This window comes from Triturus cristatus, chromosome 12 (assembly GCF_964204655.1).
Source record: "Triturus cristatus chromosome 12, aTriCri1.1, whole genome shotgun sequence".
Classification (NCBI taxonomy): Eukaryota; Metazoa; Chordata; class Amphibia; order Caudata; family Salamandridae; genus Triturus; species Triturus cristatus.
This window is the reverse complement of record NC_140595.1, coordinates 219588038-219612216: the sequence shown is the minus strand read 5'-3', so window position 1 is coordinate 219612216 and position 24179 is coordinate 219588038. Positions and strand designations below refer to the sequence as shown.

At 41.1% G+C, this 24179-nt stretch overlaps 1 protein-coding gene across 1 annotated transcript in view; it reads right to left on the bottom strand.

Moving 5' to 3' along the window:
- Positions 1-6844: 6844 nt before the first annotated feature.
- The window catches only part of LOC146775739 (uncharacterized), a 395171-nt gene continuing 377836 nt past the window's right edge, over positions 6845-24179 (bottom strand). The window contains exon 7 of the mRNA XM_085637049.1: positions 6845-24096. Coding sequence (XP_085493175.1) covers positions 22511-24096 — 1586 coding nt within the window. The 3' untranslated portion in view covers positions 6845-22510. The remainder of the gene's footprint in view (positions 24097-24179) is intronic.

Below are 24179 nucleotides of genomic sequence, written 5' to 3'. Positions count from 1 at the left end.
CAATGGCAACGTTGTGATTGGTGCGGACAACGCCCTGTCGGGCACCTGTAGGGAGGCCATTTTCCCTATGTAGGCTACATGCAGCCTACATAGAGAAAATGCAGAGTGCATGACTGGTTTGGTCGGCCCCAGAGGGCCGGCCAAACAGTCAAGGCCCACAGCATTGGGCAAGCCACTCCTCTCCGACCCACTCACCTGCCCACCCCCAACCAGGCATATGGTTCTGCTTTCTCCCAGTGCGAGAAGCAGAAACATAAAATAGTATTTAAAATAAAATTTTATGTTTCTGCTTCTCGCACTGCGAGAAAGCAGTGGGCGATGCTCCTCCGCCCTAATAGAGGAGCCGCCCCTGCTGCTTGCAGGTAACTAAATCAGTTGCAGGGACCAAGGTTTGGGGGGTCAGCAAAGGCACAGGGGGAGCCCACAAAGCGGCACCAAACATACACCACCAGCGGCACTGGGTGCAGAGTGCAAATTCGACGTTGGGCACCCAATACTTTTCAATGAGGATCTTCCGGGCGATAAAGAGGCTGCAGGCGTGACATTGGAGGTTGCAGGATGAAGACAAACAATAGCAGAGGTAGGTTTGGATGTAGAGGGTCGTAGGGGCACCACCTGTTCAGCTTACCAAGGCCCAGGAGTTTTGGATGCAGGTGTGCCCTTCGGCGTTAGTCTTCTTACTGAAGCCAGTTGTAGTTGGGAGGAGCCTTTGGATTCACACTGCAGGTGCCATCATGGAGGGCAGGAGAGGTCAGCTAACGCTGGACACACAGTCAGGTTCGCCTGGAAGACATCACTGCACAGGTGAGCCACTCAGACTCTGGCCGTGGGCGTTGGGTGCAGTGTGGACAGGGGACTCAGACCTGCCTGGATCCAGTGTCTTTGGAGTCGGTTTCTTGTGGACAGGTCTGTTGTCCACTGGAGATTCGAGTCTTTTTCGAAGGCAGCAGTCCTCCCAGGGTTTTCAGAGGTCGCTGGCAGCAAGACATGTCGTAGGGTTGTCAAATCTGGAGACAGGCTGGTAGGGCGGGTCCAAGGCAGTTGTCATCTTCTGACTATTACTGCAGGGTATCTTCTCTCCCCTTAGGTCGTTGCAGATCTCAATGCCAGGTCTGGGGGAGCCACCTTTAATTCAAAACGTAGGAGGCGTTTGAAGGGAGTAACAGGTAGGGCCAATGGGCCCTTTACCTTAGGTGACTACACCCTCTATTATTCCACTCTGTTATGGGAGGGGGCAAAGACCTAGCCTGATTGGAGGGGCCCTTCCATCTTCAAGATGGCGGGGACTGAAAATTGTGCTTCACCTCGCTTTCCCCAACTTAGGGGTGGGGTTGGCAGAGGTGGGCACAGCTCCTATCTTTTTAAATTTCCTGCCGGTTTTCCCACCCAAGTGGGGGTGTAAATCAGGGGCTGGCATCTGCTGCTAGCAGCAAAGGCTGGGGGTCGTATTACAAAGGTGGCAGGCCTTTTAAGCTTCCCTCTTCGAGCACTGGCCCATCCTTGGGGAGGATCCATGACACCTCTACCCAGGCCGTGCATTGTTTCTGGTCCCAGAGAGCAGGGGCTCTCTACCCAGGGGTCCAGAAACATGTCTAGTGTTGGCTTGCTGTCTACAGCTGGTCAGAGACCAGACCAGGGTTGGTAGGGATTCAGGGGGACCTCTGCGGTGCCCTCTGTGGATTTATTGAAAAGAGTAGTTTGGTACCAAACACTCCCGTATTCATTGAAGCTTTCATGGTGCTGTGGAACTCGAGTTGTCGAGTTCCCAGCCCATGTACTCTCTATGGCATCACTGGCACTTACAATATTAAGAAATGGTGTCTAATATTGTAGGGGCATCTCTGCTCATGCAGATATGCCCTCACCTGGAGTATAGTGCACCCTGTCTTAGGACTGTGAGGCCCCTAGAGGGGTGATGTAACTATTCTGTCAGGCAGTGCTAGCTGGCACGGAACCCAGGCTGGGTGCCCTGTCAACTTTGTTGTTTTCTACGTTACAGGGGCATGCAGGCTGCAAGGGCAGTAGTATTGTCACAGTGAGGAGGTCCCAAGGGACCCTCTTCAGCTTTCAGGCCCTAGGTACCCAGGTTACCATTTACTAGGGACTTACAGGGGGCAGAAGCACCGCTTGAGGGGTTGGTTTAGGGAAGGAGCACTGGCACAGCGGACCTGGTTGGCAGGGACCCTGTGCAATACATTTGAAACCACATCAAAACCAGGCAAAAAATGGAGGGCTAACCATGCAAAAGAAGCACTTTCTCACAGGGTTTCAGTCATCATAGGCATCTTAGAATGGCCACATTGTATGATTCTAAAGTTGTCAGTTGAAATGCTGGAGATTGAAGCTGCTCTCAAGGTTCGTGCTGTTTAGAAATAAAAATCTTTTATTACCTTGGACATATACTGCAGTGTTTTGGAGATCTTAATACTGGTGACGAGTGCCAGAGGAGACGGGCATTTCTTGGCACTAATCTCTACTGAACCCATTGCGCAGGGTGAAAAGCGGGGTAAGATTGCAAATATCTATATATGTGAAGAGTATTAGGGCAGACTACCCCAGCGTTTGTGTAGAACTGTACAGGACATTTATACAAGCTGCATGGAAGTTTTTGGAGACCTTGGGCTCAAGAGAGTAACATTAGGAGGAATAGTCAACATACCGGCGGTTTATGGTGCTCGTGTGTGAAATGCAGTGCGCGCGTGGTACTCTCTGCTGACGGAGCTGTTCATGTGCAAGTACGCACATTCGTTGACGCGTACCACGTTCTCTGAACAAGCCCATTTCCCTGTAGAAAACTGCACAGAACAATGCTAGGGTAGCTATTATAGAGGATTGGGGAATTCCTGGTGTATTTATATGGAAACTGTGATGTTCCACTATGTCTACTAAACTCAGTTTTCTGTGGTAGCAGCATTGTTTTAAAGAGTGGAATTCATCACGAGGATAGGGGTTTCTGCAATTACACCCACTACTCTTGTGTGAAGGATACGATGGTGATTGGCACACCTTGTTTCACTGATAATCACAAGGTTGTGGTCACAACTTTTTGGAAGAAGAAACTTGCAGTGGTTGGCACACCTTGCTCTGCCATTCGTTCACTGAAAGGTTGCAGTCACCATTTGAGGGAGAAGAACTCCACAGTGATTGGCACGCCTTATTGTAATGGACCATCGCAAGTTGTTTGACTGCATGGTGGTAAGCATTGGGAAGTGAAGTTGCTTCAATTATCATTAAACCACCAGTGGGTTGAGGTGGTGATACACCTGTGGTTTGGGTGTCCACTACCATGTAGAGCATTATCTTTTGCATGGTACTTTTACACATTTTGTGGCATCCCCTTGTGTTTTGTAGTTAAACTGTTGTACCCTCACCACGGCTTTAACGAACATGCCTTCTCCCCCCTCTTTTTCTATTGGATAAAGGTGAACCGATAATACCATGGAAGAGGTGGAAGAACCTGTTTGATTCATATCTAGTGGCTATTGGAGGAGACAAGTTCTCAGTGGCCAGGAAACAAGCAGTTTTGCTCCTCAATTTGGGAGTGGAGGGACGTAATATTTATGATGGTCTGGAAACCATTACCACAGGCAATGCAGAGGGTGATGCTGATGATGTTTTTGATATGTCAGTTCAAATGTTAGAAACGTTTTTGAAGCAAGGATTAATGTGGTGTTGGAGCATCATAAGTTTTTTCCAAGACACAGGGGAAGGATTAAAATGTTAGAATTTATATAGCTTGTTTACGAACCCTGATGCACACTTGTGAATTCGATCCTTGACGGACTCTCTTATCAGAGATCAATTGGTAAGGTGTACATACAATATGAGGGTCTAAGAAAAAATGTTGGTTACAAAACCAGATCTAAGGAAAGCTATTGCAATTGTAGAGGGTGTAGAAAGTACCAACACATGGGTACACAAGATGCGGGCAGTGCCCTCGCATTTGTGGGGTGATGTGAAAGACCCTGGTCTGTGTGAGATAATAGGTGAAGTTGGTGTGAAAACCAAACAGGAAGATGAAAAACCTAAAAGTGGTTTAAAACAGAACAGCAACAGTAAAGATGGTAGGTTTTTCAAAATGAAGTGTTGCCGCTATGGAAACCCTGGCCATTCTGCGTACAGTACTTGATATTATGCCAGAAATTTGGTGTGCAGGAGATGCAGTAGGAAGGGCCATTATGCTTGCGTGTGCAAAGGTGATCTGGGTCAGTCCCACAGTGTGAATTCAGTTGCAGAAGAGGTGAGCAGGATGGTTTGGGCAATACAACCAGATCCAAGTGAGGTGGAAGTAGGACCTTTTACAAATGCCAGTGTCATATCAGGTTGGATGATAAGATGGTGGTGTTGGTGGATTCATGGTCACCCTAATCAATGGTGGGCAACAAGAATTGGGAAAAGGAATTTGGTGGAGAAATAACCCTGTTTTCACTGGACATAAATCCAGTAAGTTATGGAGGGTCCAAGATTGATGTGTTGGGTTATGCTGTGATGAAAATCGCTTTTGAGGGAAAATAAACCACGGGGAAAGTGTATGTTGCCAAACGTGGAGATAATTTGCCGAGGTGGTGTCACCAGCATGACCTGGTAATAACCTTGAATCCCAATGCTGTGCATCCAGTCATGTCTATATCATTGGAGCACGGCAATGAAAACATTGCCCTAAATGTTCCGGTTGTGTTCAATGGAAATTTGGGTCTTCTTAGGAACTTTAAGCACAATATTATTCTTAAGAAGAATGCAGTTCCATGTGTACATTAAGTGAGGAAGGTTCCTAATCTGATGCTTGAACTTTAAAGGTGGAGACTGACAGGTTGTTGAGACAAGGGATAATTGAGGAGAAAGAGTCCTCTCATTAGCTTGCCTTGATTATCCTGGCACCAAAAGATGGGGGGGGGGACATATTTGGATGTGTGTTGATCTTTGCAATCTTAACAAGTATATATGGGTTGAAGGTCAGCCACTTCAAAACATTTCTGAGGCTTCGACCATGCATGATGATGTGAGAAGGTTTAGTGTAGCACATCATTCATCCACTTATCAGATGAAGTTGCATGATGAGTCCATGCACTTAACTTCTTTTGTAACATCTTTGGGAGCATACCACTTTGTGAGACTGCCCTTTGGGCTTGCATCAGCAGCAGCATGTTTCAAGAGGGTCATGATAAAGGTGCTGGGTGGTATTAGAAATATTATTTTCTTTCACTATGATATTTTGATCCATTGAAGAAATTGTGACAATCATGATGGGAATTTAATGAAGGTGTTAGGAAGATTAGCAGAAGCTGGTCTGATGTTAAAAAAGAAGTGCACGTTCAGAGTTACTGTGGTTTCCTATTTGAGTCACACTATTTCAGCAGAAGGAATCAAGCCAATGGCAGAATGGTGGATTCCATTATTAAGACACCAGCTCCTGTTCACAAAGATCAATTGAGGTCTTTCTTTGGTCCAGCTGAATTTTATTCTAGATTCATACCCAATTTCTCTCTTTTGTCTCAGAATCTAAAAATGTGGTTGCAGACTGCTTACATTGTCTTCCAGTTGAGAGAATTGGGTGGTGAATTGTCAAGTGTAGAGGTGGATCAGACTTTTTCCTATCAGCAGAATCAGTGAAAGTGCTTTGCAAGAGAGTGAGTGGAAGTCTTCAAGAGAGGCAGATAATGTTGCGAGGGAACTCATGGAGTTCATAGTCGAGGGTTGGCTGGATTACAAAGCTCTTTCGGAGGACTTGAAGGTGTATTGGTATGTGAGGAATTAACTCAGTTGGACTAGGGGTGAGTTATACAGGGCCAACAAGATAATTTTGCATACAGTGATTAGAGAGAAGAACGTCAATATAGCACATGAAGGCCATCTGGGAAGGAACTCGGCCAGGGTGAGGGATTGGTATTGTTGACCTGGTTTGGATAGCCAGGTAGAAGGGGTTGTGAAGGAGTGTGATTCTTATTCGAGGAATGATAAGAGAAAGATTGTTTTAAAAGTTCTGCTCTCTCCGGTTGAAGTACCTATGGAGCCATGGAAAAAACTACCAGTACAAGTATGACTCATTCCCAGGTATACCAATGTTGGTAATTCTGGTAGTGTGTTAGAATCCATGAGTGGATGCATGATAATGCCCACGCTCCACTCATGGCACGCCTTCCTGCTGCAGAGTACTGAAAAATAGCATTAGCGCTGCCTTACAATACTCTAGATTTATCAAGCCACTCACGGCCACGCAAGGTGGCCCTGTGTGGCTTGATAAATCCCAATTCGGTTTTTTGTCATCCTTGCATCCCCTTGTGTGGCACAAGGGTGATGCAAAACCTTGATTAATACGGGCCACAGTTGCTACTGCAAGTCTTAACTGATATTAGCTATATTGCCAATGCTTTAACAGTTACACATACAAAGGACTGTCCTTTTCGTTTTCAGGCATTTGCAAGCTTCTATTGCTCAGCATTCATCACTTTAGATTGATTTGATCTGTTGGTGTGCTCCTTCTTTCCTTGCTAGTACTCCAAACCCAGTGCTGATTTCAATACAACAGTTTTTCATGTACTGCAGCATCACACCATTAGGAGGGGCATGTTGTTGTCTATGCTTCCCTGGGGAACTCCTTTATGAATTCCAAAAAAGTCTGAAATTTACTCCAAAAGTAGGTGGAAACATATGGACGTCCTTGCAGACCAGATGTGAAAACTATTTTTTCCTAGGAAAGAAAATTTCCCACCTAAATGGATATTATTAGAACTTGGCATGTAATTAAACAGATTTTTCATATTTTATGACCTCATAACAACATTAAGGCAAACACGGAGAAAAGTCTTATTATTCATGTTCTGCTCCATGCAGATTACAAAAAACATTTTTAAAAAACCACAAAAAACTTAACAGAATTTATTTGTAGACATAACCGTTAATATGAACTAACAAGTATATTCCCTAGCTGTAATAAATGTATATAATACTGGCATTATCTGAAAAATAATATAACAAATATTTGATGTAATAATATAATCCTACACTAACAAGGGCTTACATGCATGGTTCTAATTGCTTAATACTGAGAAGGAAGGATCCTTGCTCACAAAAGATGGTAGCTCAGTTATCAAATCGTATGTCTCTACAACAATCCTATATCTCAATGACAAAAGTGAAACCTAAATAAAATTATTTAGATCAATTCATATTTCTTGCTCCCACTTTTTCCTAAGTGCTTGAGATCTGAATATGTCTTACAGTTACATTGATAAACACAGTATTTTAATTCAATTCTATGTGGATTTAAGGAAGTTGGACTGTGCAGCACATAGTGTTTTCTTTACATTTACATATTTTGCTGTACAAATGCTGATGGCAAAAAAATGACTGTAATGAACATTTCTTTACGGGTGAGCATTGAAAGTGATCATGAAGTACCCTGTCAATAACCAGAGACTGCAACAGTGTAGTCAGCTTCACAAAAGTGTTGATCAAAGGAATCTTTTAAACCTAAAAAGTTGGAAGGGCATGTCACTAGTATAAACACAATTTCAACTTTACATCTAATTCACAATAAATGTTGAACAATGATAACATCTTTGATGCTAGACAATTCATGTCTTTGTACAGCTTTTTAAATAGATTGATGTAAAAGCATGTATATTAGCACACATCGACTCCTCTGTCCATGCTACAAAGAGTTAACATCAGAACGTACAAAACAAGATAGTGAAATATACTCCTAAAATAGATTCTGTGCTCACTCTTTCATGATCACCAGATCACATTTCAAGCTGAAAGGCACTGAGGGCCAAGGGTATATAGCCCAGGGCTTTCTTTATTGCATGGCTATACGCTTGGTTTTCACTGCCTATCACACTGAAAGGAGGAAGAGCAGGGGCAAGCAATTTCACTATAGTCTTATAGCCTGCTGCAGAGGGATATACTGGTTGTTAAAGGCCCGAACCAGAATACAGGCCTGAGCTGTAGGCCAGGGCCTATTCAAAGGAAGAGGACCTTTAGCAACCGGTATAGCCAGAGGCAGAAGGGCTATAAGGCTTTTAGAACATTTACCCACTAAGGGTAGAATGTTCTAAATTAAAAAGGGAAAACATAAAGACAAACATTAGAATGTTGGAACTCCGGGCTTATACCAGTCATTATAAGCCTTGATTCAACTTTCCTTCACCTTTTACAGAGCTTTGGTTCGCACTCAATTTTCCTAGTCAAAACACTTAGAAAAGGGGGTTACCAGCCCTCAATACATGATAATCGAAACTCTTACAGCATAACAGGCCTGCAATTTTTAAGATTTGGCCTTTGAGGAAACGTTAGCCCATCTCTATGCCCATTACTGATGTTTTTTGGCATGTTTCATAAACTTTCAGATTCGGTCTCATTGGTAAACATTTGAAGGTGGTCCACCACGAACATCGAGTACAGAGGCCACAGAGAATGCAGTTTTCTAACCATGGGTTTTTTCGACTCACTTTGTAAAGACCGAATCAATGCATTATCTCGGATGAATGTAAGGGCTGTGGATGGTATGTGTTGCGAAACCGATAACACTACATCGATGCCCATTTCCAAAAGGCAGAATACAACTTGTTGTTTTCCTCCATGTTGTACACAAAATCAAGCCTGCTCTACACTAGACTACTTTGTTACCTGAATTGACTATAGAGATTGTGAATAGTGGCCAAATGATCCTTGTTGTCCCAAACAAGGAATCTTCTATTCAAAGCTGGATTCTGTTTCCTGTACCCAAAATCATGCTATCTCAGACAAATTAAGCTCTGTCCTCTTGTCGGTCCCCAGGTTTTGCTTACAGACCAGCTAATTCGCTTGGCAGCACAGATATGCTGAATGACCAACCACCATCTCACTTTCTTTGCTTCAGAAAGTGGTTCCCATTCATTCAAATGCTATTTTTTAGCCGTATTCTTGCTAAAGCATTTTTCTTTCCCACTTTCTATTGGTAGTGCCAACATTTCAGGACTGAGTATGCAGATGTAAGTTGCTGTAGCGAGCAGTCAGGAGTATTAATATTGTTAATTGGTAAATAACATTGTTTTAAGGCATAGAGTATCCAAAGTTGTTCATTTTTGTTGGGGGGGGGGGTGGGGTGGTATGTATGTATTGGTCAAAGACTTTCTTTGAAAGACCCATTAATTGAATCATAAACATTGCTCTAATGTAAAGAAAAGTAACTTGTACCTGGAAATACCAGGATTAGACCCTGAAAAGAGGCCCTCCAATAAGCTATTCCTAGCTTTAATTCCAGCCTATGAAAACCCCACACTTAGGCTTATTAGGCAGTTAATGTATTCTGTTGTCACCTCCTCACGCAGTATGGAAAACCACATTTACTAAAGGGTCTCTACCACACACCTGTGGCTTTCACCAGACCACATTTCTCAATGAGAGTTCTGTGACGGGATCCTAATAACCTAAAACTACTATAGGAAATGTAGTTAATGCCCACTTTTTACAGGCTTCGTTCATGGAGCTCCAGTCTCCTACATTGACAATGCCACAGCGCCACGAGTGTCAATATTGACAATGGTATTACACTATGGGGGATGTCGCAGCCACAGTCAGTTAAAGATGTAAATAACGTTTGATAGCTGCAAAACCTAGACTGAGCACATGTACAAGACCAAAAATATGAATTGTATTGTAGTGTACTAATATTTATATAACGCTTTCCATACCGTGTGCAAGGCCCAAAACACTTTCTTTGTACTGATTGCAATACATATATAGCAAGTGCGGCTCTTCCTTGACCTGTAGAACTGGGCTTAAAGAGAACTACTCTATAGTTTCTCATCTATTTCCTCTTGCTTTGCATTTTAATTAAGTGAGTAATTCAGTAACCTACACATTTTTAGGTTTTCAATAGCTTTCCTCCTATTTCCAGTTTTAATCTATTTGATATGAAATTCCTTATTCCTAAACAATTTATTGAAGGTCTTTCATGCGCCAACCGTTTTCATAGTTGCCTTATTCAAATGGTGCACTTTAAGTTGGATCGACCTTTAATGTGTTAGCGCCTGCCAGTGCTGCTTCCTCAAAGGGTTAAGCTAGCCAATGAGCCTTTACAAAACGAGCCCAACTCACTACAGCTTCGTGGTCGAGCTGCGCTATCTGTAATGGCTGAATGACCTCCTCTTATTCAAACACTTTTATTTGGCAGCAAGCACTTTACTTGAGAGCCCAGTGGCACTAATTGTTTATGCCATGCTTCTGTTTTTATCAGCGCTAACACACAACACAAAGAAAACTGTCCAAAATGGCAGCAACACTGATTCAAGCTTACCTCACACTTAACAGGAACACTGTGACTAGCAACTCACTCACAATGAACAGGTACAGCTTGGGGAGCCCCCTCCCCAATCCCAACTTAGAAAGTAGATGAGGATTTTGCCATTTTCTCTGTCAACCTATATACGTTTTTACTTTAGTAGTAAATTTTGTTCCTTCTCTCAGCATTAAGTTGGCCATTGCTTTTAGGTTTCCTAATTTCCGAGGTCTCTTCATTGTTTGAAGGGTGTGGTTATTAGTGGTTATCCAATGAGTTGAATGTCATACCGTTTCCTTCTGGTATATACCATCTGAGAAACGTGTAAGGTGTGAGAACATGCACATATAAAAAATACTGCTGCAATGTGTAGTATGCTGTAGAGCAAGGTACACAATGTAATGTGCTTTTAAGAACAAATACAGCATGTATGAGTTATTATGGGACACTATTCCTGTGTTAAATTAGTAGGTTTGGGACTGGGCTGAATACCATATTTCCTCATACTTTTGCAAACTCAAACAACAAAATTCTAATCATGCAATTCGATTCAGTGAATTTATACCTGGGGAACACTTTCATTAAAATCATGCTGCCATGTAAATCACATTTCAGCAGATGCATCTTATCTTATATTTCGTTATACTGTCGATTTTTCTAGTCTTTGTCTAGGCAGACATTTTACCAGAAAGTTTGCTACAAGGGCAATCAGGCAGCATGAGATGAGCTTTCAGTCAATAATGCACGCTGTTGGTATCAAAGTCAATAAGTAAAGATGAGGGTGGCATCAATTATACAGAAAAGGGGTCTCCAAAAAGAAGTGCTTTAACTTCTGTTGTGGTGAATAAGTGGCTCCTAGCGGATCTCGTCCTCAGTATTTTAAGTGCACTATAGCCTATGGAACTTGTAATACGGCGTACAGGATAGCCTCATGTTTTGATGCAATATACCGTCCGACAAACTCTGACTAAGCCCCAAAATGTGGTCACCTGAGTTACCTTTACATCACATGAAAAATGTGCTGGGAAAGCAAGCAAAACAATGCTTTATCCTCTTTAAGTTGAAACTTTGATCTGTGGCCTAAACACTAATTACATCTCTTATAAAATTAGCACTTCTGCAAGACTAAACCACAAGGATATGAATTTACCTCTTTGCACTGATTTCAGGGCAAGGGCAGGTAATGCATATATTACCAGCGAGTAACTCGTAGCAACCTCATCCAGAATATCTGTCCTTCTGAAACCTTTGCTAGATCTGAAAGTCACCACACTTGCCACCATCATGTCCCTCTCCTACTTAATCAACCCAGCCCGAAGGATTACAAAGTTTCAGCTCATTCTATTATTTCCCTTGGCTTTCAAATGTGAGGTCTCATCAAAAAAGCTTACGCAGCGTGAACCCATATAAATATAAGTAAAGAAAAAGGATTGGGCAACAGTTCATCTCTAGATGGGACATTTTTTTTTTATTCTCAGCTATAATTCTTTTTCCAACGAGTTTCTTATGTTAGAAGTTTACGTTTGTAACAAGGATTTTTTTAATTAGATGTTTCCATCAATATCCCTACACATTGAAATACTAGTGTTATCTACGTTGTTTAATGCAAAATGTGCTGTTAAATAGAGGAACCCTCACAAGGCCAAAATTGCCATTTCTTAAATATTCCTCAAAACCTGAATGACTTATGCTGTCTGGAAAATTTTCATTGCATTAGACAGCCATTTCCGGAGATTGGTTAAAGGGACCTTGACCAGGGTTACAATTGGATGCCTACATTCAGTAACCAATAAGTAAAAGAAGTGCCAGCTTACAAAGGCTTCTAACGTTTATACATAAGCATTTACAATTTTGTGAAAATGTATTTTATTTCTTAATAAGCGAACATTTGGATTTTAAAACTGCTTTCGTCTTAAAAGCCATCATTTGGCTCCTGTTTTGTAGTTTTCATAGACGTTATGCACCGTAATTGTTTACTGATGCTCAAACGTCAAAGAAAGTTATTGCGCATATTTTCTGACTTGGGGCCTGATTCCGATCTTGGCGGATGGGATACTCCATCACAAATGTGAGGGATATCCTGTCCGCTGTATTACAAGCTCCATAGGATATAATGGAATTGTAATACGGCAGATGGGATATCCGTCACATTTGTAACGGAGTATCCCATCCACCAAGATCATAATCAGGCCCCTAGTATTTCAATAAATCTAAATCTTTGGTCATGTTTTTTTCTCTGTGTTCGGGTTGGAATACCCATTGTCGTGGCACTACTACGATGGTTTCTCAGTGCCCAAGAGAATAATCATCTGTGATTCGCACTTGATTCACTGCTGGGATTTGGAGGATCGCTAGAGGGAGCCTGTGAGCTACGACAGTGCCGGAAGCGGAGTTCGAATCCAGACCGCTACGGCAGGACGCGTTGAGTGAGACGCCGCTCTCATTGCTCCCGCTGCTACTGTCGATACGGCTGCGGTTGCGGTTATTTTGTGAACTGCCCTCCGTGAGTCAGTGGAGAGCCACCGAGAGACTGCAGAGTTTGCAGAGCTACTGAGCGGCGGAGCCATTGAAGGAAATCGACGAGAAACTGCAGAGTTTGCAGAGCTGCTGTGCCGAAAACGACGAGGGAGCCAACGCTAGTGACCGCTAACGTCTGTGGAAGCCTGGGTCCCCCACTGTCTGCCCGTCTGTCCGTCCGCCTGCCTTGCCTTGCCTGCCTTGTCTCTGTATGAGCTGAGCTGAGTGAGCTTAGGCGAGCCGGTCTGGCTCTCCGCGCACTGGGGAGGAACAATCACAGGTATGCAGCGCTTTGAAATTCATCTCAGCCGAGGTTCTGGGTACTAAGCGCTGAGAGGTACTGAGGTACTGATAGGCTTTGAGAGGCGTAGCAGGGGCAAGAGAGAAGCCTTCGCTGTGGGCACCCGGGTAGGTCTGAGTGTGTGTCTTTCAACACAGTGGATACAGTGATACAGTGTTATTGCTAGTGACTGGACATCTCCCCCCTATTAAAAACCACGGGGGGACAGGACTTAGGAGTTCAATCTGCGAGTTGTAAGTAGTTGAAGCTCCCTGATGTGGAGTTGTTATCATAATTTAAATATTGGACTTTGCCAAACCTTTTCCTTTTGAGGCTGGAGCCGCTGACGGGCTTGGGAGTATAAGTTGGACTCTGGGCAAAGAAAGTTACAGATCTAAAGAGCATCACTCTCATTAACCATCGGACAGATTTGCGGAATTAAAACTAAATCGTTAAGTTAACACCATGAGATCGGGGAAAGTAAGAACTGTGGGTTCAACATCAAAACGTGCTAAAAGATTGCAGCAACCTACTGTGATAAAAAATCTAAAATCCAACGTACCCGGTCAGTCCCAGTCCCTTATATCCCCTATTGCACGGATGTTTGAGAAGTCTGGTAAAATACCGGACAAATTTCAATTTTTGAAGGATCCTGCGGGAAGCATTTGGACTATGAGCTCTGAAACTAACATTGAGAGACTCCAGACTCCTATGAAACCTACAAATAGTAATATCGATTCTGTAAACTCTATGGAAACCACGAAACAAAATAAAAAAGTGGAGCTACTAGAACAAAATTGGAATTACAACAAACTTGAGAAAACAAGTATAGATACTGAAGAGATTGGTGAACGGCTACAACAGAATGCGCAGGAAGAACTCTCAAAAGAGACGCTTAATTGTAGCCTAACACCTAAGAAGGGAAACAATCCTCTTGTAACATCTAATTTGCAAGTTAGCCCACTTAATAACTCTTACTCGCAATCTACGGTAGGAAGCCAGGAAATTTGTCAGGATAAGATTGAACATGCAATTCAAAGGATCCCCTTGGAAGTAAAAGTTAACGTAAAGAAAAACTTGGTTCTAACTGCTGAAGGAACTGACACACTCCCTAATTACCATGGGGAGTATTACCAGAGTGACAACTATACCATCACTCCTAAGGAAATGAAAGAAGAAATCATTAGGCAAGGGGCAAAAACAGAGGGCCCACAGGAACTCAATAAACAGGAGATAGTGAAACCCTGGGATATTTTTTATCAAACATCGACCCTTACGTTAGAAGCTCTTCATTACCAATCGAATAAAATGGATATACAGATTGACCTTTTGAAAATGATGGCTACGAATGTAGCGGGAATTGATAACAAACTGGCTCAATTAAATGATCTTATAATCAGAGCACACAGGGAAAATGAATCAAGTACCTCTGACTCTATCTATGTTCCAATCATGGATAAGTTATCAGCTTTACCAGCAGTACTAACTTCCGTAATAGAAGATACAAAAAGAAAGATTCGATCGAGTATGGTCAATTCGGTAAAAATTCCAGAAAGCACTAAGGAAATGCAAGAAATACCACCTGAGTCTAGATCTGATATCCTCATAGACAAAGATCCACATATGCTAGTAAACCAGCCCTGTGATAAAACCAACTTACAGGCACAGCAGAGTAACGATTTAATGAACAATGATTATATGCGTGAGACTTCAATCAAAGCGGATATAATGGATTCTAATCAGAGTGACACTGACTCAGATGGCTTTACGAAGATGTCAAAACGTCAAAAGAAAAAACTCCGTAAAGCACGGAAAAATGAGAAAACAAAGCTGAGTAACAACATAGTTGAGGAGAAAGTGTTACCGAGCATAGAAAACATTAATAATACGAAAGAAAATATCAATCCTTTCCCTATCTTTGGAAAAAAAACATTAAAAGGCCAAAATATAACAAAATTTGAAACGACAAAACTTGGAAAAAAAAAGCGACCATATCCCAGTAGGGGACGTCAAAGTAACATTGGAAATACAAGAGCAGAATGGGAAACAAAAACATCTGCAAACAATACCAAACGGGGAGGGTAATCAAAGTAGGGAGGAAAAAGAACCTTCCACTAACAATTCGGATAAAAGTAGTGGAATTAAATCAAGAGTCACTATGGATGAATTGATCCCTCACTTCAAGGTGTGCTACGAGGAAGATATAAAAAAAAGAAAGGGCTCCCATAGTACGAAGGGTTGAAAATAGCCCTAAAAAAGCCAATGAGTGGGTCAATCTCCATATCAAAAGCATGGATGGGAGTAAAACCATCAGCTTGCGAACAAAGCATATAGAGCAAAAGGATCAAATTAATCAACATATCCCTAAAAATGCTGAGAAACTTATATTTACACCGGAATTTCAATCTAGAGGTAAACAAGATATACTCAATCGAGGGAATCTACTCCGACTCTTTAAATCTATACCCTCGTTGAATAATATTATGAGTGAAGACATTATCTCTGTACAATTTATTGAGGATGAACTTACCACTCAAACTCCAACTCTAATCACATTAACATCATTATCTTTAGTTGATCAGATAATGAAGGAGCAGCAAATATTTAAATCATGGGGTATAACATTAATGAAACAACTCCCAGAGGTCTACCCCACTCCCTTTATAGATGTCGACAATCTTCCAAAACAAAAAATACTAAGGTCTAAGTCTACGTCAGTATTAAAAAACGCTCTAGGTAGATCCCCGGAAAAAAAGGTAGCCGCAAACATGCAAAGTAAAGGAGAAACAAACCATGAAATAAAAGAGAAATGGATTAATATGGCACTCCATAGTAACCATACACAATGATATGCCCCTCCAAATCCAACAGGATCTATCAATAAAGATAAAGAGATAATAGAAATATGTTCATGGAACATTAATGGATTGAGGGGGAAAATACGCAATGCGTGTATCGACTCAATACATGGTCACCCAGAAATAGTAGTCCTGCAGGAAACATGGGAACTTAAACCATTTATGCTACACGGCTATGCAGAATATTACAAGAAAGCAACGAAAGAGCAAAGGTTCGGGCGTGCAAGTGCTGGGCAGGCAATATTCATTTCCAACGCGTTGCATATTAACCATGAACAAGTGGAGATAGATGACCCAAATATTTTGATGGTTAAACTCAGATATAAAACAAATACTCAAAACTCTAGGACTATATATTTGATCTCTGTTTATATATTCCCTACAAATAAAACCAGAGAGACAGTATGTGGATCCCTGAACGCAGTTTTAATTGATAAAATGTTGAATGAACCAATAGCGGATTTTGTGATCACCGGGGACTTTAATCTCAATTTAATGTCTTCCCACATAAGAGAGGAGACCAAACTCATCCAACATCTACAATGGCTAATTCCTGAGCAGGATATAGGGACGGCGACTATTTCCAACTGTAATCGTATAGCTTTGGCTTTCTTGAAAAACATGGAAGCTTTGGGCCTTCGACTACTAAACGGAGTAAAACCAGATGTTCCACCTAAATACAGCTACCATGGTCATAAGGGAAATTCCAGGATCGACTACACAATGACATCAGTTTGTATGTTCCAAGACATTATTTCATATCGATTAATAAAAGTAAATGAAAGTGACCATGCCCAGCAGTCTATTTTAATGGATATTGGAGTAACGACGAAAAAGATCTACCGGACAATTCAAGGGCATATTGGTACTATTAATTATAAAAAACTAATCTGGAACATGGAAAATAAAGAAGAAATAAAAGAACAACTAGTAATGATCCTGGATAAAACCGAGAGACACTACATCAAAAACAATGATAGAGCAATGGGAAAAATTGATCGGTACCCTAACTAAAACGGAAGACCAATTAAGACCAAATAGGCCAAATTATAGGAGGAAAAATAAAAAGGAAAACGAAGCTACTCTGAATATGCCGTTAACAATAAGAGCACTAAAGAAAGAACGAAATAGGATTATCAGAAGAGCCAATAAAATAGGGAGAAATGTAGAATACAAGGGAAAACTAAAGTTATTAAACCAGAACTTAAAAAAACTAATATGGGGTGAGAAAAGTAAAGCCGAACAAGCAATTTGGGCAAAAATATTCCACGCCAGTAAGCAAAAGAACTCAAGGGACTTTTGGATTATAATTAACGGTCTTGCAAGACCTTATAAGCAAGCAGTCTCATCACCTTTGTCTGAGCAGGAATGGGATAAGTACTTGAGGAGGCATCTGAATCAAGAGACTGTGTATATAACCCCAATAGAAATGCAACAGGGGCACAAAACAGTTAATGTAAATACCACTTCTTACCAAGGCAGTGACACAGACGCAACCATAGATATAGATAAAGAAGTGATAATTAAGCTCATAAAACAACAGAAGAACGGCGCACCGGGCCCAAACGGGATTCCATTTGCGCTCCTCAAAGAAAATCCAGAATTATGGGCACCCATCTTGGAAAAATTATATTTAGAAGTTGCTCGGACAGGAATGGTACCTAAGTCATGGCGTGGCTCCCTAATAAGCCCCATTTTTTAAAAAGGTGATTGGGCTCGGCCTGAAAACTACAGACTGATCACATTGCAAGATACTGACGCTAAGTTTTTTGCCAGAATAATACTTATGAAGCTAACAGAATGGCAGATGGAAGAAAAAATAAGGCCCGTAAATCAAACAGGCTTCATTCAAGGATTAGGTACCACTACCAACATAATGATTCTTGCACTTTTAATTGATAAGTCTCTCCGGTTAAAAAAAACCTTTGTATCTTTGTTTTATAGACTTTAAATCGGCATTTGACTGTGTCAACCGAAAACTTCTTTGGAAAAAATTAGAAAAAATGGGAATTCTGACTCCACTACTTAAGTTAATCTACCTCCTATATTCAGAGACCTGGGCGAGCGTGAGGATGGGTGATGGTCGTACTTTATCGAGGGAGATTCCAGCAAATGAAGGCCTAAAGCAAGGCTGTGTGCTAGCTCCCCTTCTTTTTAATCTGTTCCTCGCCGACCTACCTCCAATTTTAGATAAAGAAAATGCACATCCCCCGAAACTGGCAGAAAAGAGGCTCACAAATCTGATGTATGCGGATGATGTCATCTTGATGAGCCACACAAAAGTGGGCCTACAGCGGTTAATTAGAAGGACTCGTATATATTCAAATGAGAACGGGATGGTTATAAATGAGACCAAAACCAAAATTATGGTGGTTGCCAAAAACACTAGGCGTAAATATAAAAGCCGTTGGTTTATGGAAAAAATAGAACTGGAACAAGTTGAGGTCTATAGATACCTCGGAGTACTATTTGATGGAAAGGGCACCTACCATCTACACACCAAAGAGTCACAAAGAAAAGCTAATACATTAACTTCAGCTTTTAGAACTATTCAGAAATCTTTACCTTCCCTGACCTATGGCCCCCTCCTAAATATAGTTGGTGCAAAACTTTTACCCGCGATTACATATGGCAGCGAAGCCGTGATGGGTAACGATAGCGCCAACCTTAACAAAATCATAACCGGAGTCTACAGAGCGCTTTTCCACCTCCCAGCAAATGCGTCTCCTTCGCAAATAAGGTTAGAATTTGGCCTCACGAATCAAGAGTTTGCAAGGCAAGGACATTTTATAAAAGTCTGGAATCGAATAAAAACTGATCAACACAACGAGATTTCCCAGCTCCTATGGTCAGAAATATTAAGGGACACTAACTCCACTGCTGCTCACTATCTTAGTGAGGCAATTAAAGCATTTGGAATCACATCTATATGGGAAATGAACATAACTAAATTATCATTTAAGAAAATTATTAATAAAACTGCAGCCCACTTATCAGTCGTAAAGGATAAGGCTATTCTTACAAAGAGAAACCATGCATGGATGGTAGTAAATGGATATAAAAAGAAGGAGATCCAAAAATATTTGACAACTCCGTGGACGGAAAAAAACAAGCAGGTTCTGCTTAGAGCGAGATTTGGATCTATGCCTGGGTTATGTCATCTCCCACCATGGGAATTTCAGGAAACCAAAACAAAATGTAGACTGTGTAAGTGGGGAGAGGAAGATATCACTCATTTACTATGTATTTGTCCTGGACTATTACAAGAAAGAAAACGACTTCTTAAGGCTCATTTTAATACTCGCAGCATACGGTCATGTAGGCAGGCGGTGATCAAATGCATGGTTCCAGACGATATTATTTTAAATGTTTCTTTTGTAAAGTTCCTAATTTTAGCCAAAAAGAAACTCGGTGAGGCTTTTACTGCACGTTTGTCCGTGTAATGCAATTTTAAGTGACTTTATAGTAGGAATATACCTTTTAATTCTTTTGTACTGTTGTAAGATTTTAAATAATCAATACAATAAATGACTTTGACTTTGGTCATGTTGAAGAAAAAGACTGCCGCAAAGTACATAAACGTTAAGAAACACAAATAAAACACCTATAGTTAGCTGATAAAATTACAACAAAGCAAGAGGAAAATCCACGACAAGGAAATTACCTCTACAACAATACTTGTGATTTGCCTCTACACAGGAGTTTTATTTATTGCTCATGCTGACCCATCTTTCAGTGAGTGGCATCTATCATCCTAGTAATGTGTATTTAGCATGGGAACCCCCTCTATGATGTACAAAAGGACAACTATGTGGCGTGATATAAGCTATAAATATATTCTTTTATTTAGCACAAATTGAGTGTTTTTGTTACTCATCCCTTTCCTATTAGTATCGATCTAAAGGGGAATGGGAAAGTGAGACCTCTGTGACGAATGGCTCTACAGATTGCACAAATCTAGTTAAGTCGGGAAAAAACAGATTCAGAAATCTCTGACCGGTTGAGTCTTGTGATCTCTTTTCAGTGCCCTGAATCCTGCTGAGTTTAATTGTACAAACGTGGCTACTTGGTACAGTATGTAAATTAATGCAGAAGTGTGTGCTTGCGGTTACTTTCTGCATCTGCATTTTGTTAAAGGCAAAGGTGCACTGGCCCTCAGACATCAGCAAGGTGTTTCTGTGACCAATGGCCTACCATTCAGACACTGAGCCAGACCACTGGAGCTCTTCTAACAAAGAGCCTTATTAGAAGCCCTATGTGACCCATTTTTGTCACTCTTAGATACTATATTTTCATAATGATCTTGTGCTTTAAGGCTTAGTGAAGCTGTTCCAAGAACTACTTCATTAAACATTACCTTTCAGGCTTGACTCTAGTTGCTAACTGTTGTAATTACCCGTTTCCCTTCCCCTTGGTACCTTCTGACCACCCCTTCCCTTTGCCCTTTATTAGTTTGTTCGGAAGCTCACCTTAGAACGTTCACGGTGTGCTTCGCTGTTCAGAGAGCGGATGACCTGAATAAAGGATCTTCTTACTTGTTATGCTGTGTCCCTTCATCTTAATGGGGTGCAATTTACCTCTGATGAAATGAAAAATTTTCTTAAGAATTTCAACATCAAGCACAAAAGAACGGCACTCTATTGTCCAAAGGCCAACGGTTTAGCAGAAAGAACTAATCGCATGATTAAGGATCATATCTAATGGTTTCAATATTGATGATTCTCTCAGAGACTGTTTGTGGGCCTACCATACTGCACCAAACTGTGTAAGCGGCATCTCTCCATTTGTGGCCCTAAGAGGGAGAGAGCCGGGCACTAAACTGAACCCTCTCTGGCTAGATGGGGGTAAAACATTGACCTATGACAGGGAGAAGTGTCATCTCAAAGTCCAGCAATACCAATCCAGCTACAAGGATTGGTACGACAGGAAATATGGAGTGAAAGGGTTTATCTTAATATTAACAACCCCGTGGTGGTAAAGAGGCCCACCCGTGTTCAAGTGGGGCAGAGCAAATTTTTACCTCCACAAATTGTTAAGAGCTTTGGGAAAAATGTGGTGCAGTTGGAGGATGGACAAACCTGGAGTCGGGATAGACTGGCCACGTAAATTCTTCCTCCTTTTCGCTTGAATTGTCCATTTTTGTTATATGGGTAGGGAGATGTGTTGTAATTACCAGTTTCCCTTCCCCTTGGTACCTTCTGTCCACCCCTTCCCTTTGCCCTTTATTAGTTTGTTCAGAAGCTCACCTTAGAACGTTCACGGTGTGCTTCGCTGTTCAGAGAGCGGATGACCTGAATAAAGGATCTTCTTACTTGTTATGCTGTGTCCCTTCATCTTACATTACAATACTAACGTACTGCTCTGCACTTAGATTATTTTAGGTTTCCACCTTTCAGTAACATGGTAGAATTTACAAGATATGTATATTTTGATATCACAAGTGTTAGCTTACCTCATTAACGCCATAGGAAAATTTTGATTTCTCTGGAACTTTCAACAATGTAACCTCTACGTCACACAAAGTCTTGTGTTGACAAGAATAGCTTAATGAATCTTAGTGAAGCTGAAAGCTGGCATGAGAGATCACAGATGGAATTAACAATATCATTGATTATACTGCATGGCTAATCTTTATGAGATCAGAACAACAAGAAGCCAACAGCATTCAATGTTACCATGTTAAGTAGATGAAGGCTTAGAATCAAACTTTGAAGATGAAAACCCAGAAAAATATGTACAGTTGATATGTAACATATGGAATGAGAGGTGGTACCAGACATTTGAGTGTTAGTGTTATAAACTCAGCTTGACCAATCTTGATTTCTCCTGAAGGGCTGAAAAATAACTGGACACATGCATTTAATGTGATGAAGTAAAAGCATTTGAGAAGCAGGTTAACTTAAACTACAAAACGATTCACAGGACATGTTTCTGCATGCACAAATGTCAGTAAACTGTGCCTGTTTGAACACATTTCAAAACCTAATAATGCAGAAGGGATAGAATAATTGGGGTCTGTGCTTTCTTCCTGGAATTCAAATTGAGAGAGGCTGGTCAATGACATTGGATAAGTTTGGTATGTCATTCCACTTGAGTATACTGTATGCAGGAAATTTCTCTACATGTTTTTTGCAACATTTCATGTTGAAGCCTAGGTGTCAGTAATGAAAAAGCACGTTTGTGGTCTACTCTGTTGCTAAGTTGATCTTTAACAGAGTTCAGAATAATACATGCTGGTACTTCAAACTGGCTAAACTGTCCTGCTGATCCCATCTCTAATTGTCCTTCAGAAGCAAAGATCTAATATCCTGGACTTCCATTACAAAGAAGATCTGCAATGTTGTATTTGTGGAGTACCTTTTGATGTATACAGGTCTTCCCTATCTAGCGTTCCATTAATTCATGAACCTTTTTATGTGCACTCCATTGCTTACTCAGCAGCTTCTTTAGGATGGGTAGGTTTTGAACGATAAATAACATGATGATGATGATGATGGGTAAAATAGTATCAATTCAGGACACGTATCAGGTGTCTCTTACATGAGTTCTTAACTACGTCTGAGGGTGAGCAGTTGAAATGTTTTCCCACAATTACTACATTTTAATGATTTTTTTTCCATGTAACCTTAGATGATGTCCTTTTAGTGTTGTTGATCGGGTGAAACACTTCCCACATTCAAAGCACGAGAATGGCTTCTCACCTGTGTGTGTTCTCTGGTGCGTGATGAGATCAGGTGACCTGAGGAAACGTTTCCCGCAGTCTTTACAAACAAATGGCCTCTCTCCAGTGTGAGTTCGCTCGTGCATTTGCAGATTGATATCTCGGCGAAAACTCTTTCCGCATTCACAGATGTACGGTTTCTCCTCAGTGTGCACTTGCTGGTGGATGATTAGTTTTGACAAATGACAGAAGCTTTTGTCACACAGGGAGCATTGGAATGCTCTCTCAACCATGTGTAACTGTCGATGTGAAATGAAGGTTGATAACCTTCCAAAGCTTTTCCCGCATTCATGACATGTGTAAGGTTTTTCACCTGTGTGCACTCGCCGGTGCTCTGAAAGAGCTGATGATAGACTAAAGGTTTTACCACATTCCTTGCATGAATAAGGTTTTTCTCCAGTGTGTGTGCGCATATGAATAACTAAACTTGATGATCGAGCAAAATCCTTCCCACAGACACTACATTTATAAGGCTTATCTCCTGAATGCGCACGCTGGTGAGAGACTAAATGTGAGGAATGCCTGAAACACTTTCCACACTGTGTGCATGAATAGGGCTTCTCTCCAGTATGTATTCTACGATGAGTGCACAAGGATGATGACCTATTGAATTTTCTCCCACAATAATTACATGTATATACTTTCTCTCCTGTGTGTGTTACTTGGTGTGTGTGCCGGTGTGAAGAAAGTCTGAAACCTTTCCCGCATTCATTGCATTTAAAGGGTTTCTCACCAGTGTGTATTCGCTTATGCGCTATGAGAAGGGCTGGTCTAATGAAACTCTTTCCACACTCACCACAGGAAAATGGCCTTTCTCCAGTGTGTGTTCGTTTGTGGTAAAGTAAATGTGAGGGATAACCAAATCGTTTTCCACATTCGTTACATGAATATGGTTTCTCTCCAGTGTGCACTTGCATGTGCGAGTTCAAATACGATGATACTTTGAAACTCTTGCTGCACACACCACATACAAATGGTCTCTCTCCTGTGTGAATTCTTTGATGTCTGTAAAAGTTTGATGACAGATTGAAACTTTTCCCACATTCATTACAACCATACATCTTTCCATCTTTGTTAACTATACGGTGAGTGATTATTTCCGAGGAAGGTATGTTACTCTCCTCAAAATCATCATGCAGTTTCTCAGAAGAGTGGGTTCTTTCATGCTCAATAAGACTTGAGTTCTCATTAAAGCTTTTCCCACATTCATTACATGAGTTTGTTTCAGTTTCCTGTGTCGATTGCGTTTCAACTGACTCTGGAGAATCAATAAAATCTCTTTCATACTGACTGAATGCATCCGAACCATATCTTACTGGGCTTTTTTTCACTCTTGGTGACTTTTTTATTGTTGTTCTGATTTCTCTGTGATCTGAATACTCTCCTTTATCATCCTTCCAAAATATCTTTGAGACTTCCTTTAGCTTCTTGTTAGATGATTTTTTCACCTGTACAGTTTCTGTGGGATTGAAAAAGAACTCACATATTAATACACAAAGTTAAGATTAAAATTTGTACTTAATAATGTATCACATTAAGCTT